The sequence below is a fragment of the Cygnus olor genome, chromosome 2, assembly GCF_009769625.2.
Source record: "Cygnus olor isolate bCygOlo1 chromosome 2, bCygOlo1.pri.v2, whole genome shotgun sequence".
Taxonomy (NCBI): Eukaryota; Metazoa; Chordata; class Aves; order Anseriformes; family Anatidae; genus Cygnus; species Cygnus olor.
In genome coordinates, this window is record NC_049170.1 from 99,308,972 (window position 1) to 99,325,405 (window position 16,434).

A 16,434-nucleotide genomic window follows, 5' to 3' on the forward strand; every position below is an offset into this window, starting at 1 on the left:
TTTTGTTGTGTGTGAATTAAATGCATATCATAATGAAAATCATGTTTTGAAATTGAAATAAATATTGATGTGAATTGTTTAATATTTGCTAGATGTTTTCCCTAATCAGCAAACAGAACTTTGGAGCTATTATTGTAATTTCAAGATACATCATGTGCATTTGATTTAATTATCAACAAAAACTGATGCTTTAAAAAGCAACTAATAGTTGCTAATTTGCTGGTAAAACACCATTCTGATGGCAGATTTTGGCCAAAACATGTTTACAAGTTTTTTTTGTTTTGTTTTGTTTTGTTTTTGATTTTTTTTTTTGATAAAAAGAAAGTGACATTAAGGAACACGTATTATGTAGTAATTCCTAATAGTATGCTCACAACACAATAAGAGGAAATTAAATGTATGAAAAAAAAGCAGAATCCAGACTGGGAATATTTATTCACTACTGCAGTTCTACTGACATCAATGATTGTTCCCAGAAGTAAATGTTCATAGGCAAGTCTTTACATCAAATGAAGCAAGCTCACCGTATTGCATTTCCTATGTACACCTTCTGTGAAGGACAGGGAAGAGTTGAACATAATAGCATATCTTTATTCATAAAGTTCTGTAGTGAAATTTTGTATATAGTTAGGAGAAACAAGTGGTGTGAATTGCTTGTATTCAGAAACTGGAATATGAGCTAGGTGGCATAAACATGGGCATACTACAAAATAGAAATAAAGTAATTTTAATGAAGTAAATGTCAAAATTCCCTTTGCCCTAAATTTTAAGAGTAAAATATAATACATTCTACTCCATAAGAATGAATTATCCATAGCTCTGTTTTATAGCATCAGGGGTAAGTCCAGTTAACTGGCTGCATAACAAATGCATGTAATTTAGCAGTATGCCAAATAATAGCACAGCATTTATTTTTTCCACAAATTCAGTCACATAAAATATGTGATTTACATGTTTTTCCAGACCAGGAAATTAGAAAGCCTAACACTGAAAAAAAATAAAAAAATAAAAATTAAAAACAAAAAAGTGCTTTGCTAATTTTGTTACGATGGTCTATCAGTTGTTAGTCTCTGGACTGGAAGTTTCATGTAACTGCCCACGTAGCTTTGATATCTCCAGGAAAAAGGCTGCAAACACTTTGGTTCCTTCAATGTAGTTGTGTCTGTGAAGAAGGAAAGAAAGAGAATGACGTCCTGTCAGGCCAGTCTGCTGTTCAGTTAGTAGCCTAGTCCAAGGTTTGAGTATATTCAGGCCAGTTTGTGAGACTGGCCACCAAAAAGAACTGACAAAAGATCTCGTAAAAAAAACCTACCAATTTATTAATAATGAGTTTAGCATGTGAAATCACTCGTCAGCTCCTTATTACTGTCCTTCATCATGACTTATTCAGAACGGTAAGAGGAAAAACAACCTCTCCAAAAATGAGAAAAAAAAGTGTTGTGTTCTAACTCCCCATTCATGCCTGTGACGATGGCAAATTTCTCAGAGTCAAGAGCATAATTATCACAGCCAAAAGAAATGGACAGAGAGGTGACTTCATTTTACTCTCTGATGTGAAAAGTACAGATGTGGTTTGCTCTCACACATTTACATTGCAAGGAACAGAAGGATGAAACAGCTTCCTGAAAAAAGGACAAAGTGCTCTGAAATTCTGGATACCCTGGAACTGGCACTCCTTTGCAGGATTCCTTTGCAGGATTCTCAGAGAAAACTGTTTCAGTGTAAAGTATGCTGATTACTGTTGTCTGTAACTGAAAGCGTTGGGGCTAAACCAAGGGGGAAAAAAATCATCTGAGAATTAATTTTAGGATGAGCTTGGCAAAACCCAACTCAGAAACTGCAAGGGCAGCACTCTAATTTTGATATAGCTACACTAGTTTGGCTCGCTGTAATATAAATACACTTAACCATCAGCCTGAGTACATCTGACTGCAACACTTCAAAATGGATGCTGTGGAGAAAAGTGCCCTTCTACATCATAATCTTTCAAACCAGAGGCAAATTTCACTGGCATGGCAATGAAAACTGCCACTGTGATGTACTTAAAGATGGAGTAGACATTTCATGAAAAGTACATACAGCAGTATGTGCTACATTTGGAATTCTGCTTTCTGCATGGCAACACAACAGGTTTGCTGGAGACAGTAGTTTGGGACTGTCCACTGGAGAGTAAAGGTTCCCATCCATCAGTGGTTATGTGTGGGTACCAGAAGACTTCAGTTCTCCCCCCATCCCTTATAGCACAAATGAATGAATAAAAGAAACCTGCTTATTTTCTCATTTTGGGAGTGCTCCCCAGCATCGGCCGCTCCAATCGGAAACATTATCACCCTTTTCTGCGTTATGGTCTGAAACAGTCTGGCAATAGGAATTGTTGAACCATCCCGAATAAAATCTGGATCTTCTCCAAAAACTGAAATACATGCAAAGAATTAATTAATTCATAAGTGAAACAAAAGATGCTTTCTTCTGTTACCAAATATCCGCAATCTGCTCAATCATGAAGAGCTTCTGAGTAGAAACTGTAGCTAAATGATGTCATGAATCAGTTGCACTCTACAAACCTCTGGCTTTGTAACTGTACATGAAAGAACTAAACAAGCTTTTTTTTTTTTTTTGGCTATTCCTATTAAATACACCCCAGCTAAGCAAGATGTGGAGGCTGAGTTGTTCTGTCAAAATCAATGACATACATAAGGGTACGTGACCATAACACTGAATTGGGAAATCCCTTTTTTCTTAATGGATGAGCACAGTTTCCCTGCAGACTTGCAGACACATTAAAAACTAAAAAAGAAGAAACATACCTGTTTTTATTGCCCTTCTTGCTGCTTTATATAGTGGATCATTAATGTCAGCAACCCAGGGTTTCGCACCCAGTGGCATAGACACTTTGAGTTTGTTTGGACTGTTCCTCTTGGAAAATACATTCTTCAAGTGCTCCTCCGCCTACAGGGCAAACGCCTTTCAGTTAGATGCTTTCATCTTCTTGAAATTGCTCTTACGAACATCTGAATGCTAGAAACACTCAGTTTACTACTGGGGTTGTAAAGTTGTGAGGTGCTAAGGGGGACTTTAGTTCACACAGTAGAAAGAACCTGGCTTTGGCTTCTTACCTGTTGTTTCACAACTGAAAGGTCCATGTAGGGGACTTGGCGAATTGAAAATTTCCCTATGACTTTTGCTGGAATGACTGTTTTAATTCCCGGTTCGTGAAAAGCTCCTTCAATCCCATGAATAGAGAGTGAAGGATAACGCCACAGGTGCAGAAGTATCTCTTCCTTCAAAAAAAAAAAAAAAGACAAAAAATAGAAGAGGGGAAGAGGGTGACACTGGAACCATTCACAACTGATAGGGTCAAAGTGAACACACAAGCGTTTTCCATCCATGTTGTACTTGGAGACCTCTGTATTTTAAATATATTTGATTTGTAATTCAAACTAATCCTATCTTTTCATTTTAAAAAATACTATTCCTTTCAGTCAACATTAGTTTCTCTGTAGAAGCGTTTAGATTGAGAACAGCTTTTCATGCACAACAAGAAATGTGAAGCACTATTAAAAATATTGTAGCAGTGATTTTTTTAGTGCCAAGTAAGATCAGAGCAACTGATTGACCATCTACGGATCTCAGGGTTTCTACAAGGAGAAGCCTGTGACCAGTTTAGGCAGACCCCATTCAGTTGATACAAGGTGAGAAATCCTAATGAGCAGTTAAAGAGTATGAGAAGTAAGAGGATAATATTCAAGCTGATGCTTTTTTTTTTTTTCTGGAGAAGGTAAGAAGGAAAAAAAATAAATAAAAATGAAAGTGCTTATTCTAAAGAAGGAGAGACAGTAAGAGGACACTTTTTTTTTTTTTTTTTAAAGTAGCTTTGTAAGCTGGTCTATGCGCAGAACCCCAGAGCGCTACTCCTTTCTTTGTACTCCATTTTTATGGCATTGGAGCTTTATGTACACATAAAATTTGCACCACTTCACCCAAATATAGGTAAAGCATCAAAACTCATTTACTGTTGCATTATACTTGTACATTACAGATTATTACAATCTAGCTTAGGCCAATTCAGAAACTTCTTCATGGAAATAAAAGCATTCACATTAGAACTAATACCAGTATAATTACGTTAGTAATAAAAAATGAATCATTCCTCCCTTTCTCCAAGCTGCAAGCCTTTTGCAAAGAGATTTTTCTAAGCCAGCCCTCACCTGCTGTTTTTTATTTAGGAAATAATTTTTTAAATTCTGGCAAAGAAAAGCTTATAGCTTTGGGTGTTTTCTTGGCATGCTCAACAGACACCAAGATCAATAAACAAAATTAACGAATAAAAACCACCCAAAACACACCAGCCTAAGGCTGCCTCCCATTTTTCAGAGCTGAATATAGTTTCTTTCCTACTCCGTAACCTGTATGCAGGGTTTTAAATGCTTACTTTCTTTGGTTGGTTAGTTGGGGTATGGAGGGAGAGGATCTGCAGTACGAGAGAGGGGGAGCCAAACTCTTTGATTTGCTCATTTATTATTCATATTTTGGATAAACTTGCCCAGATGTGGTAGCTTACATTTTCAGCAGATTAATTTAATTTACCTTTTAATGCTCTGTGCTCCTTTATTTTGCCATTGACTGAAATTATCTTTCAGTTTGGCTTTGCCCATAAATGCTATGAATGGGTAATTTAAATTCTTTCTGCTGTTCTTTCATACAGATCTTATTTTACCTTGGTACTGTAGAGAAATTTTTTCACTCCACTATTATTTTTATGTTCCTCTAGATCATATTCAATGGATTCATACAATTTCCTCTCCTCCTCTGTCAGGGCAGCGACACTGTCATAGATTCCAGGGATCTGAATATGACCTGTGGGATCCACAAGGCTGTCTATGAAAGAAGACAAAGATATCATTAAAAGTAGGACCTATTTGTTCTGCTTGGCAATCACAACACCTTTTCCCTTCTACCTAACTCTTTTGAGTTAACCAGATGAGTAACCCTAACAATTAACTCCTAACAACTGTAGGCAGCCATCAGGTTGTCACACTGAATTGATTGCCACATTGAATTGATGTATTTTCATGTTTAGTAAGAAAAGCACTGAGCTACTGTTTGTTGTGGGTCAGCCCAGCTGCCGGGATACAAATCTGCATTAAAACATTAGGTTTTACTACCTGTGTATGTAAAGTAATCCTTAAACATCCTTGATGAGCATCTGAGTATTAGACTGAAAACAGCTCAACAAGCACATCTGGTCTTACCAAGGACATTCCCTTTCTCAGCTGCTGTCACCATAGCTGTGCTGAGATTTGGAAACCTGGGAATCATGCTTCAGTTAGACTTGACTTACTCGGGTCAATTAAGTATGGCACTGATCTTCATTAGGTTGATTGCTAGTCATTCCCCAGCTACTCCTGAGCAATGATGCACGTTATTACCCAGCAGAGCTACCAGGTCCGTCAGCGGCTCGTGAATGATGCCTCCAAAAGTTCCAGAGTGAAGGTCCTTGTCACCACCCTCAACCTGTGCCAAAAACATGGCTTAGATGTAAATAGTCCCTACCTCATTCTTCCACAGGTATTTGTTTTCCACAGGGACTGGTAGCTTTGCTTTTTTTAACGAGGCCACAAATAAATGGAAAGCTATTATGAGTTTCTATTCATGAAATAGGAAACATCATGTCAGGAACAATCTGCTCCTGGTAAAGAGAAGATAGGACTTTGTTTTAACCACTGGAGAGAGAAATTCGGCTATCTATACTATTTACAGGCATTTGAAAGCAAGGATCCCTCTCCATTCCCTCTTTTGCTTCAGTAAGATTAAATACATCATAAGTGAAACACTTGCATATTACTGTTTCTAACATTGCAGAATAAATGCAAAGATCTTCATAACAAAGGCAAGAAAGAACCTTACTTGTTTTACATTAAGAAAATATATGTCCAACCTTAATTCCAGATTGCAACAAATAAGAATTTAGAAGCATCTCAAATCACACAGCTTTAGAACAGAGAAAGGCATTTGCTTTATTAAATGGGTTGTTTTTCCAGACACATTTGCATACTCAGGTTTATCTTAAACTATATTTGTGCAACAAACTTGTTTATTCTTCTCTAAACCTCATTAAAGGCAACTGTCTGGTAGCAGGCAGAGATCATTTCTGATGTTTTAATATCATAATTTGTCTTAATCTAGACTTAGACAAATTGAATCGAGGCTGCTGAGGTTACTTTGGTTAAAAGCAAATTTTGTTCATTTTCAGACATAAAGGTTAATGTAGATTTTTCCTTTAGGTCCCTAGTTCTTTAATCTTCTCTCTGAATTTCTTTTATGCTTTAAGTTTCCAGATGACAAATTTCTCTTCATTTCGCAATAGCTCACGTTGGCTGCTAAATATACTGCAGTGCACTGTTACTTGCTTCTGCCAATGGCTGGGAAAATTTTGCACAGCGTTTAAACACAGGGATCCAACTAAATTGAGTGCCTCTAGGCAGAGATGTTGCACTAAGCAGTATCTGCTGCAGAAGGGCAAGAACAGCAGAAGAAATAGTGTTGGAGTGGGGCGGGGAGAGGTGCAGGGACAATGATGCAGGAGAATGGAGTTGATGTGAGGAAGGGGTGATGAGGGAGAGGGACAGGAGAGTAATCGGGGAGGAAAGAGAGCAAGAGGAGAGAGTGGAGACTTCTCCTGAGTGGAGAAATGATGATTGAAGAGAAATTAATGAAAGCAAATTAAGGCTAACTACTGAAATGAGGAGGGAAATCTGCGCAAGCAAGGAAGAGTACGAAAGACCTGCATTTATAAATATTCAGCTTCCTCTCAGCCTTTCTCTGCGTGTAGAGACAGATGTGATCACAGGAGCATCACTGCTCACTGGCCAGAGGCCTTGCCAGTTCACATGAACCTGTGTCTCTTACCTCCACAAAGAAGCAGGCGTTGCCCCGAGTCCCATATGTGAGGGCAGGCTTCTTCTTGCCGAGCCAGAGGTTGTCCGAAATCACAATGTAATCAACATTTGAGAAAAAGCACTGTTTCTCTTCTTCAAGTAGCTTCTCTAGCCCCAAAGACCCTGCTTCTTCCATACCTTCAATAATAAACTTGAAGTTTACTGGTATAGCCTGAATGAACAGCAGAGAAGTCTAGGTAAGGAACAAGCACTTTCAAAATTAAAAAGGAATATTTAAAAAGAAAAACCAGACTGACTTGCAGTATGCAATATATTAGGAAAAGAGAGACATAGGATATACATCTTGTTTCAATAGAAGGGGTATTGATAGATACACACATACAGTTTCCCATCAAAGTTTGTTTTTCTCTATGTTTTTTTTTTTTTTTTTTTTTTTTTTTTAAGGAGAATGTAAAAGCAAATGCCTTTTAACTTCTGTTTCCAGAAAACTTGCTAGTCTGTCATGGGATTTCTCTTTGGTACTATTAAATACTTTAATTGCTTTGGAAAATCTGTGTAAAGGCAATGGCATTTTCACAGAATGTTCCCAGCCTCTTGTATTCCCGCTACTAGTGCCCATGTGGGAAGCACTGGCAAAGGTCCACTGCTGTTGTTTTCCCCACATGTTACCTATCGCCAGGGGTAGTCACCTGCTGGTAAAAATGCTGCTGGTGATTCCCTGATAGTTGTCTTTTTGGCACTCATGAATCTGTAGGCCTGCTAGCTCATAAGGATGCATTTCCAAGAGTAACAAAGAGAACTTTTATTGTGGAATAGTGAGAGTTGGAAATGCTGACATGTCCCATAGGAGAAATAAATTTGAACTTAGCTTCCCATTCCACTTCATTTTCTCATTGCAGGCTTTAGGATGCTTTCTGTTATAATCCAATTCTCAGATTAAACCCAGGAACAAACGTTTAGAGTTAAATGAACTTGTGCTATGGATGGGTTCACTAGTGGTTCGTCAAATGGCCCCAGAAAATTTAGAAAAACAATTCGTGTATATTGCCTGATGGCCTGTGCTGTTTTCTAAGGGAAGATCCCCAAATGACTAATATTTCTTTTTGTTTACTTGTTAAAAATGACAAAATAGCTATTAGTGATTTGAAAAAAATGGAAAGCTGCAGAAAGACAGAAGTCTGTCTGTGTTTGTATATTAGGGGCACCAAGGTAAATTCAGTACTACTGATACAAGAAGACCATTAGTTTTCCAGAGGCTGCACAAAGTCTTTAAAAGCCAAGACTTGCAACTCAAACTGTGCCATGTCATAGCAGAGGCAGAAACCTGTTTTACATCAATCTAACAAAATGTACTGTGTAAAATCACCCTAAAGGGTGTTCGCTGAGCGAGTAACAAACTTCGAGTATATGTTGGTTTAATTTTGCACTGGGGATAAATCTACCACAAAAGTATTAAACATTCAGATTTAATGATAACTGTGTTGGCCATTGTAGAGTTTAAGCAAGAGTTTGATTCTTAGACCTATGGCAGTCTCTAAGCAAATATATTTGTACTTGGTTAATGCACCCACTCAAAGCATTTTCATTGATAGATCTATTGTTGAAAGAACATCCCATTAGGAATAAGCATTTTAGGTGCTTTCTTCATGCATACACAAACTGAAGGTAACTTACAGATAGCCAAGGCCGAAGATCAACAGAATTAAACAGTGCAGATGAGACTTCATCACCATTCCCTGATATATGTTATCTTACCATTTTAAAAACTATCAAGAAAATAGGGTATCAAAGCTGTATAACGTATGTAATATAAATTAAATGCTTCCCCTAGTTTGTTTTCCTTTGCAGGGCAATGACAGCAAAACTATTTCTACATTGCATAAAGGCTACTCAATATAAAAATACTTGAGTATGTATTTGTACTGGAGTGGAACCAGTGCCCTGGATATAGCATTAGAAATAAGCTGATATTTCAAAATACACATAGTCTGTTGGGGCAGAGAGGTATTACCTATGTCAAAAGAAGGTAAATGCATTCCTCCAGAGAGGTACTATAATAATAACTAAATAATTCCTCACTGATACCTACTAATTTCAAGGCTCTAAATGTTTCCACTGCATTTATCCAAGCTAAGACCGGTCCTTTATTATCTGTTGCTCCACGGCCATAGAGATTTCCTTAAAAAAAAAAAAAAAAAAAAAAGATGAACGATTTCAAGCAATCTTTGAAACTCCTCTAGTCACTTCAATGCAATCAGAAAATTCCTGTTGCCACAGAAGCTGTAAAATAGGTGTGTCAAGAGAGGTGTCAACAGAATCAGAATTTCATTGACTTGTTACAATGAAGGCAGTGGTGGTTTCCCAGTGGACTGGTATACTTCTTTTTCTTTTTTTATATACATCATACTGTGGTTTCTGCTACATGCCAATTTCTGAGTTCCACTTTTGTTCTTAAGAGCTGTTTCATAGAATCATAGAATCATTAAGGTTGGAAGAGACCTTCAAGATCATCTGGTCCAACCATCACCCTACTACCAATGTCACCCACTAAAACATGTCCCTAAGCGCCAGGTCCTACAGGTATAGGTACAGAACATTTTTTTTTAGCACTCAACATGCAGCTATATACGGGAACAGACTTTGGTTTCATGTACAGCAGTATATACCTATGGCAATTTCCACTGGAGGCAGAAGAGTTACCCCAATAAAGGTGTTTGGAACCAGTCCCAGGAGATGGGAAACGGTGATTTAATGGTTATAGTACGGGGAACCAGGATCTCTGGGCTCTTGGCCTTACTCATCCTTTAACCCGCCATCCAGCATTTGTCTTCAGTGAATGGAGCTTTCCGTGCTCTGCTGATTGCAGGGGAAAGATTGCTACATGAAGGAGGGCCTGACCTTCTTCCACCCAAATGCTCCTAAGCTCCAGTGTGGTGGGTGGAGGTGCTCAAGGATTATGAAGCAAGAACAGAAAGGGTGAGGAAGGGCAATGGTTGATCCAACAACAACCTTAAAACAGAAATGGACTATCTAATGAACACTCTGTAAAGTGACATTAACCTCACATGGCTTTTCCACACCAAATATTAAGCAGTCTCACCAGTCACAGCATGACATCAAGATGTAAAGCTGCAGGATTTATCCCATAGATTTCCATGGGAGAAGTGCTCATGCTGTAGTTAAGTGTACGAGGAAATTCCTCCTACTGGAGATCCCAGAGTCACATATCCAAATAATGACACAAAAACTATGACCAGGTACACACCATCGATTTCGGTCAATGTGTAAGGGTCAGTTTTCCAGCCATCTTCCTTTCTGGCAGGCTGCACGTCCACGTGGCCATAGAAACAGACAGTGGGGTTTTGTGGATCCTTGCCAAGCTCCCCAAGAATAACAGGCGGCAGTGGGAGGTGCTGGCCATCAGGAAGCTATAAAGTAATATTAAAAAAGCAATGAAGGAAAAAAACAAACCTTTGAAAACTTGCAAATGTTGTAAGAAGAACTGGAATTCTCAATTTTGAAAATGTTTCTGCCTACTCTATTGGCTCTAATTTGATCAGGTCCTTAAATCTGATTTTGAATCCAAATCTAACCAACCCAGAGGAATTAAGATTTTCTCCACAAATGCTTAGGTTGTGCCAGGGCTTTATGGAGTTCTTCTAATGTTGCGCTGTCATAAATGCACTCTTTAACAAACTTTTACTTCCCACCAGTAGAGAAGACAATGTCAACTGTGTGCTATAGTGACAAAAGCATATGCTGTGGCATTAAAATAGTCAAAAGCCACACAGAAACTCATGTGGGGTTGATTTTCCAACAGACAGATGGCAGGAGGCCTGCAACTTCAAATAACAAAACAAAATAAAGTTTTCCTGGCAGGATGCAGAAACAGCCATTAAGGAATGTTTTTTAGGTTGAGGTTCCAAACTAATCGCCTAATTCGTAGGTATGCAGAACAGATCTCCATGTTGGCCGAAAGAGGCTGGGTGTCCCACAGAAGCAAGAAATAGGAAGTAAATAATGGGTATACTCCCTTGTATTCACAATAATATCGGTCTGTATCGGTCTGTTGCAATACCAAAGTATAGCAGCTTCTTGCCCAGCAATCAAAGCAAAAAGTCCGTTTTGTGAAACAATATTTTGGCCCTAGACAGAGATGTATCTCTGGTGTCTGCTCCAACAGCAGGTCATCCATTCCTTGCTGTTAGAGACACAGGCTGTTGCTATATAACTTGTCAACCATAATTGCACTTGTGGTCTCCTAAGTCTGCTGGTAATCAGTGTGAGGAGGGGCTGAATTCAGTAGGTATCATGTGGCTGTGGGACTATTGATAAATTGTCATCTAGCTACCAAAAATACCAGTAAGTCATAAGAGATATATGCATATACACAGCATTGAAAGTAGTAGGCAGAACATGATATACGTGCAGGTATGACATTTTAAATACAAGAAAAGGACAGGCACCTGATGTGATCCCAGGTTTACTGAATTAACAGTGGCTCCCAAAGCTGCAAGTTTGCCTGCTGCCAACGCCATCATTCGTATGACTTCTTTCCTCAGGGCTGGTTGCACAGAATCGCTTTCCACAGCCACCCATTCCTTGAGATCCTGTGCAGGAGAACAAGTACAGCTAAATAAGACAATTAGTCTAAAACCCAGGAATCTGTGGATGGCCTGTGGATATGTAAAGCTTCTTATTGGAAGACGGTTTCCCTTCCATCCTGTCACAGCAACATCATGGAAGCTGTATTTTTCCACCTGATAAAGGTTTGCCAAGAGCCAGGATCCCCTTTCTTGTGCCTACAGTGTACACATCAGCTCATCAGAGCCCCCAGCACATCATCAGAGCCCAATGCTGTCACTTCTCTGCAGAGCTCCCTTGCAGACAGAAGCAGGAGCTGCAAGATCTGGCTTGCTTCTCCCATTCGGGTGCATTTTGACTCAGTGGAGCCTTTCTGTGCCCACACCTGGAGGGTACCCACAGCCAACTGGTCTATGGAAGTCCATGCAAATCCTGCTTCCAACTAAAGTATCCCCAGTACTGACTGTCCCCTTGCAACCTTGCTTAGTGGCACACCTGATGCCAGATCCCAAACCCTGCTGTTACCTTAGTGGCAAATGCTCATCTGGCATGTGGAGCACAGGCCTCTGGGACATTACAGCTGCCCTCCAGCCATTTCCCTGCAATAAAGTTCTTACCTTAATGAAATCACTTTGATGCAGATCAATGTACTGGAAGATCTCAGTCTCCAATGCTGAGGAGGATGGGGAGGACATTCCTGCCTTAAAGAGCAGCTCGAAGGTGAGGTGGACAGTATCTGAAAGTTAAAGATAAAATTCAACATTAGAGACATCCTGCAATTTGCACTTCTGTTCATTGCTGAAAACCATAGACAACTGCAAAACACTGAGCCTTATTTAAGTCTCATTTAATTCCTTCAGGCCATGAGAAAGGATGCCTGAGACATTTTACCACATAAAGTCTGAAATCAATTCATAACTAATTTTCCAAAAGAAAAAGAAAAAAAAAAGTGGGGAAAAATGACCAAAGAGTAAATAGCTTTACAATTTCTGCTTTATAAGGAGATAAAGGGAAGTATTTTCTAAAGAAATTTTTGCTGCATCATTTCTCAATGCACAAACCTCACACTGCGCATTCTGCAAAGGCAGCTGCAGGGGAAGACTTGCAAACACCAACACGCACCATCTGCCCAGGGGACTCATCTTTCTTCCTCTTCATTTCCAGAAAGAGAGAGAAAAATGGATTCACTGACACACGTTGTGTGTTTCACATGAATAAGGGATAGCAATCCCAGTGCAGGAGAGTAGCTCCAGCAAATAGCTTCTGCAGTTGAATAAGAACAGCAGCAATACCGAAACACTTGATAAGTGCAGAAGTCATTTAGTGCTTACAAACCTCTCTGTGCCTTGTTTTTCACAAGATGAGTGAAGATTTAAAAGCCATAGTATTTTGGTGCTTTTCTTCCTTTCTGCAGTTTTCCTTTCTTGTTTCCCTGAAGTGCCTGCTGTAGTTCCTGAATCAGTGTTAGCCACGTAATACGTAGAGGGTGGGGCTAAGTTCAGAATAGGTGCTGTATTGGGCTGTGCAATGGGATGGATCCCAAGGTCAAGACCCAACATGCTGACTTTAAAAATATTCTATGCTGGGGATGAAACGTGCAGTTGCAGGTCCATACCTAACTCCTTAATTCTGATGCATCGTTAAGATGATAGTCTATAGCAATAATAATATTTTCAATTATGTTTCTCTGACAGAGAAGGAAGATGGAAAACCCGTGTTATGAACAAGAGGAGGGAGAGGAAGTAAGAAGAGTAGGGTAGTGGAAAGAAGAACTGGGTTTATTCTACCTGGGAAACAAGCACTCCAGCTTGGTAAGGCACTCCAGCACCCAGTGACATGGTGTGCTTCCAGCAATGGACACAGCCAGTTTTATTGCAATGGTACTTGAAATGTTCAAAGATTAAAAAAAATTAAAAAAAAAAAATAAAAAATCTAGGGTAAGCAGGCTCTTTTAACCCAGTCAGGTAGTTCATCTCCTATACTCAATTACTCCAAAGAGTCTGGAGGTTTGATCTTTAAAATCAAACTAGAGCCAGCAAATCTCTAAGCAAAAAACCACTTTTGTGGTTCTACTGTTGACCTAAAAGCCTGCAAGACCTGTTTTTAAACAGTAAGGTGTTTGTCCTCTTCTCAAAGCACATTTACCTGTAAAAACTGCAGATCAGTTTTGCTATAGAGACAAACGAGACAAAACAGCTTTGTGAACACTCTCTGAAACACTGCCTCCATCATAAACTCTGGGAACTTGGTGAAGGACAGGTCTAGAAGTTGAAGAGCGATTATGGAGATCCTGGCTGCATGAAGTTTAGGCCGCATTTTCCAACCTTTCCTTGCAAGCAAGGTTACATCTACCCTGCCTGTGACACAGCTCGCTCTGTGAAGTAAAGCTCTGAGAAGCCCCAGTGCACTGGATCTAATCACCAGAGTCCAGTTCCTGACGCCCGCTGACACTGGAAGGACTGGTGTTGCAAGAGACCAAATGCCAGTTTCACAGTAGAGCAAAGCTGCAAAGCACAGATACAGAGGTGATTTGTTGATTGAGACAAGACAAATCCAAACCTAGGGGATTTTAAGGGTGGAGATATTAAGCACTGAAACATTACATGACACCAAGCTGAGTGGTGCAGTTGATACAACAGAAGGAAGGGATGCCGTCCAAAGGGACCTGGACAAGCTGAGAAGTGGGCCCATGTGAACCTAATGAGGTTCAACACGTCCAAGTGTAAGGTGCTGCACCTGGGCCGGGACAATCCCGGACATGAGTACAGACTGGGAGAAGAACTCATTGAGAGCAGCCCTGCAGAGAAGGACTTGGGGGTTCTGGTGGATGAAAAGCTCAACATGAGCCAGCAGTGTGTGCTCGCAGCCCAGAAGGCCAACTGCGTCCTGGGCTGCATCAACAGAGGGGTGGCCGGCAGGTCGAGGGAGGGGATTGTCCCCCTCTGCTCTGCCCTTGTGAGGCCCCACTTGGGAGTACTGCGTCCAGGCCTGGGGCCCCCAGCACAAGAATGGTTTTAAACTAAAAGAGGAGAGATTTAGATTGGAGGTTAGGAGGAAATTCTTCACTTAGAGGGTGGTGAGGCACTGGCACAGGCTGCCCAGAGAAGCTGTGGATGCCCCATCCCTGGTGGTGCTCAAGGCCAGGCTGGACGAGGCCCTGGGCAACCTGGTCTAGTGGGTGGCGTCCCTGCCTATGGCAGGGGCGTTGGAACAGGATGGTCTTTAAGGTACCTTCCAACACGAGCCGTTCTGTGATTCTGTGATTCTTTAAGTGTTAAGATGTTCTGGGGTGGGGGGGGGGGGGGGGGGGGGAGTGATAATCAAAGTACCACCTTATTTTAACCAGCAGCAGGTCTGAGGAGAGCGAAGGTTGTCTTTATGCTGATCTTTATTGCAGACATCATAGCTTCCCCCTCAGAGCTCCTTAGGGAGCTGGTCCCTACATGGGGAGAATAGGATGGGTCACAGCCTGTCTTCACAGCAGAGGTGCTCCAGCCCTCTGATCATCTTTGTGGCCCTCCTCTGGACTCACTCCAACAAGTCCATGTCCTCTTTATATTGGGGGCCCCAGAGCTGAACACATTAATGGTTGTTAAAGTATCCATGTTCATATAATGAGTAAGTTTTGGTTTCTCCATCATACGTTATTTTCCCTCTCTCTTCAAATATTCATTTTTTCTGAATTCCATGCATTTTCTTTCTAAAAATAATGAGTACATAGTTTGCAGCTTAGAGTGACTTGATGAAATGCAGTTCTTTTAATATTACATGAAGGTCAGAATCACAAAAAGTTGCTTTTACGTGGGGACAAGTGCTATGGTGATGGTATCCTCCTCTGCTTATGTTACATGCAAATGACCTGGAAAGATGCAGACAAGAGACATATGTCTTCAAGTCATGTTTCATTAGCTTTTAAGCACTTAAGAAAAAGAAAGAAGGAAAATTAAACACTGTGGAAGGAAAAAAAACAAACAAACAAAAAAACCCAAACATTCAAGCAAGCAAAACATCCTAGGAATAAATGAAATAATTATTTGAGATTTTCCAGAGACGGACTTCAATAAAAGTTTATAGAACATCAGAAAAATGGTTGCTTTCATAACAGAGACAAGCATGAACAGTGGCAAAGTTCAGAAAATGAGTGCAAGGAGATACTTACACAGTCCTCTGAAGTAGCAGGGCACACCGAACGCTAACAAGTCAAACAAGAAATTATTTAACAGCTATATTGTGCTGCAGTTCATGGAGGGAGGGAAGCAGCACGTCAATGCATTGCTCATGCAAAAACAACGCTGATGGAAAGCATTTGGACAGTATTGGGAAAAGTTTGTGTAAGAAAGGGAGTCTGATAAAGGAGTAGAAAGATTTCAGGCAAGGCTAAAATAGCTCAGAGTTGCAAGGAGGGGAAAAACAATGTGAAAGGGTGATAAAGCCTGCAAAAGAAAAAACATCAAACAAAGACTTCAGTGTTCAATTTTGAGTATATTTGATTTGTTCTCATTCTAAATTGCAGTTGCTGCCTTATGGAAAAAAAGTAATACGACTATTTTTAGAAATAATGTCTGACAGTCACACAGTTTCTCTTCCTTCATTCCTTTGCAATAAGAACATTTTGTGTCTCACTTCCTTCCATCTCACTAAGTACTGTTAAAAGAAAACTTAGCGTCCTTAGGGGATGATTTAATAAGAAATTTAGGTTGATTTTTTTAACCATGATGAATCTGTGATATATCAGCTAAGCTTACAAAGATTCAAGAAGCATCTCCTGAATGTGTTTTACTGCCCTCCTCCCCCTTCCTGGCATGTATATGTCTCAGGTTGCAGTCCTCCCTGAGATGCTGAGATACAGCATTTGATTGGGGCGTGGGGAGGGATTGCCAATGAAAGTTGAACATTTTGCAACCAACTCATGGGAAAATAAAGTCAGAAATCACCTAGTTTGCCAAAAATA

At 40.0% G+C, this 16,434-nt stretch overlaps 1 protein-coding gene across 2 annotated transcripts; it reads right to left on the reverse strand.

Annotated features, from left to right (window-relative positions):
- Positions 1–574: 574 nt before the first annotated feature.
- On the reverse strand, positions 575–16,036 carry CNDP1 (carnosine dipeptidase 1). Of its 2 annotated transcripts, none has more exons than XM_040549546.1 (12): positions 15,643–16,036; positions 12,101–12,219; positions 11,366–11,509; positions 10,165–10,327; positions 8,989–9,077; positions 6,910–7,110; positions 5,430–5,514; positions 4,718–4,878; positions 3,117–3,281; positions 2,808–2,949; positions 2,266–2,413; positions 575–1,162 (listed from the first exon to the last, which is right to left on the reverse strand). In XM_040549546.1, the coding sequence occupies exons 2-12, from the start codon at positions 12,176–12,178 to the stop codon at positions 1,057–1,059; spliced, it is 1,482 nt and encodes a 493-aa protein (XP_040405480.1). In that variant the 5' UTR covers positions 12,179–12,219; positions 15,643–16,036; the 3' UTR covers positions 575–1,056. The 2 variants fall into 2 exon arrangements, with proteins under 2 accessions (XP_040405480.1, XP_040405481.1); XM_040549547.1 differs by lacking the exon at positions 15,643–16,036 and adding an exon at positions 12,819–13,325.
- Between the last annotated feature and the right edge of the window lie 398 nt (positions 16,037–16,434).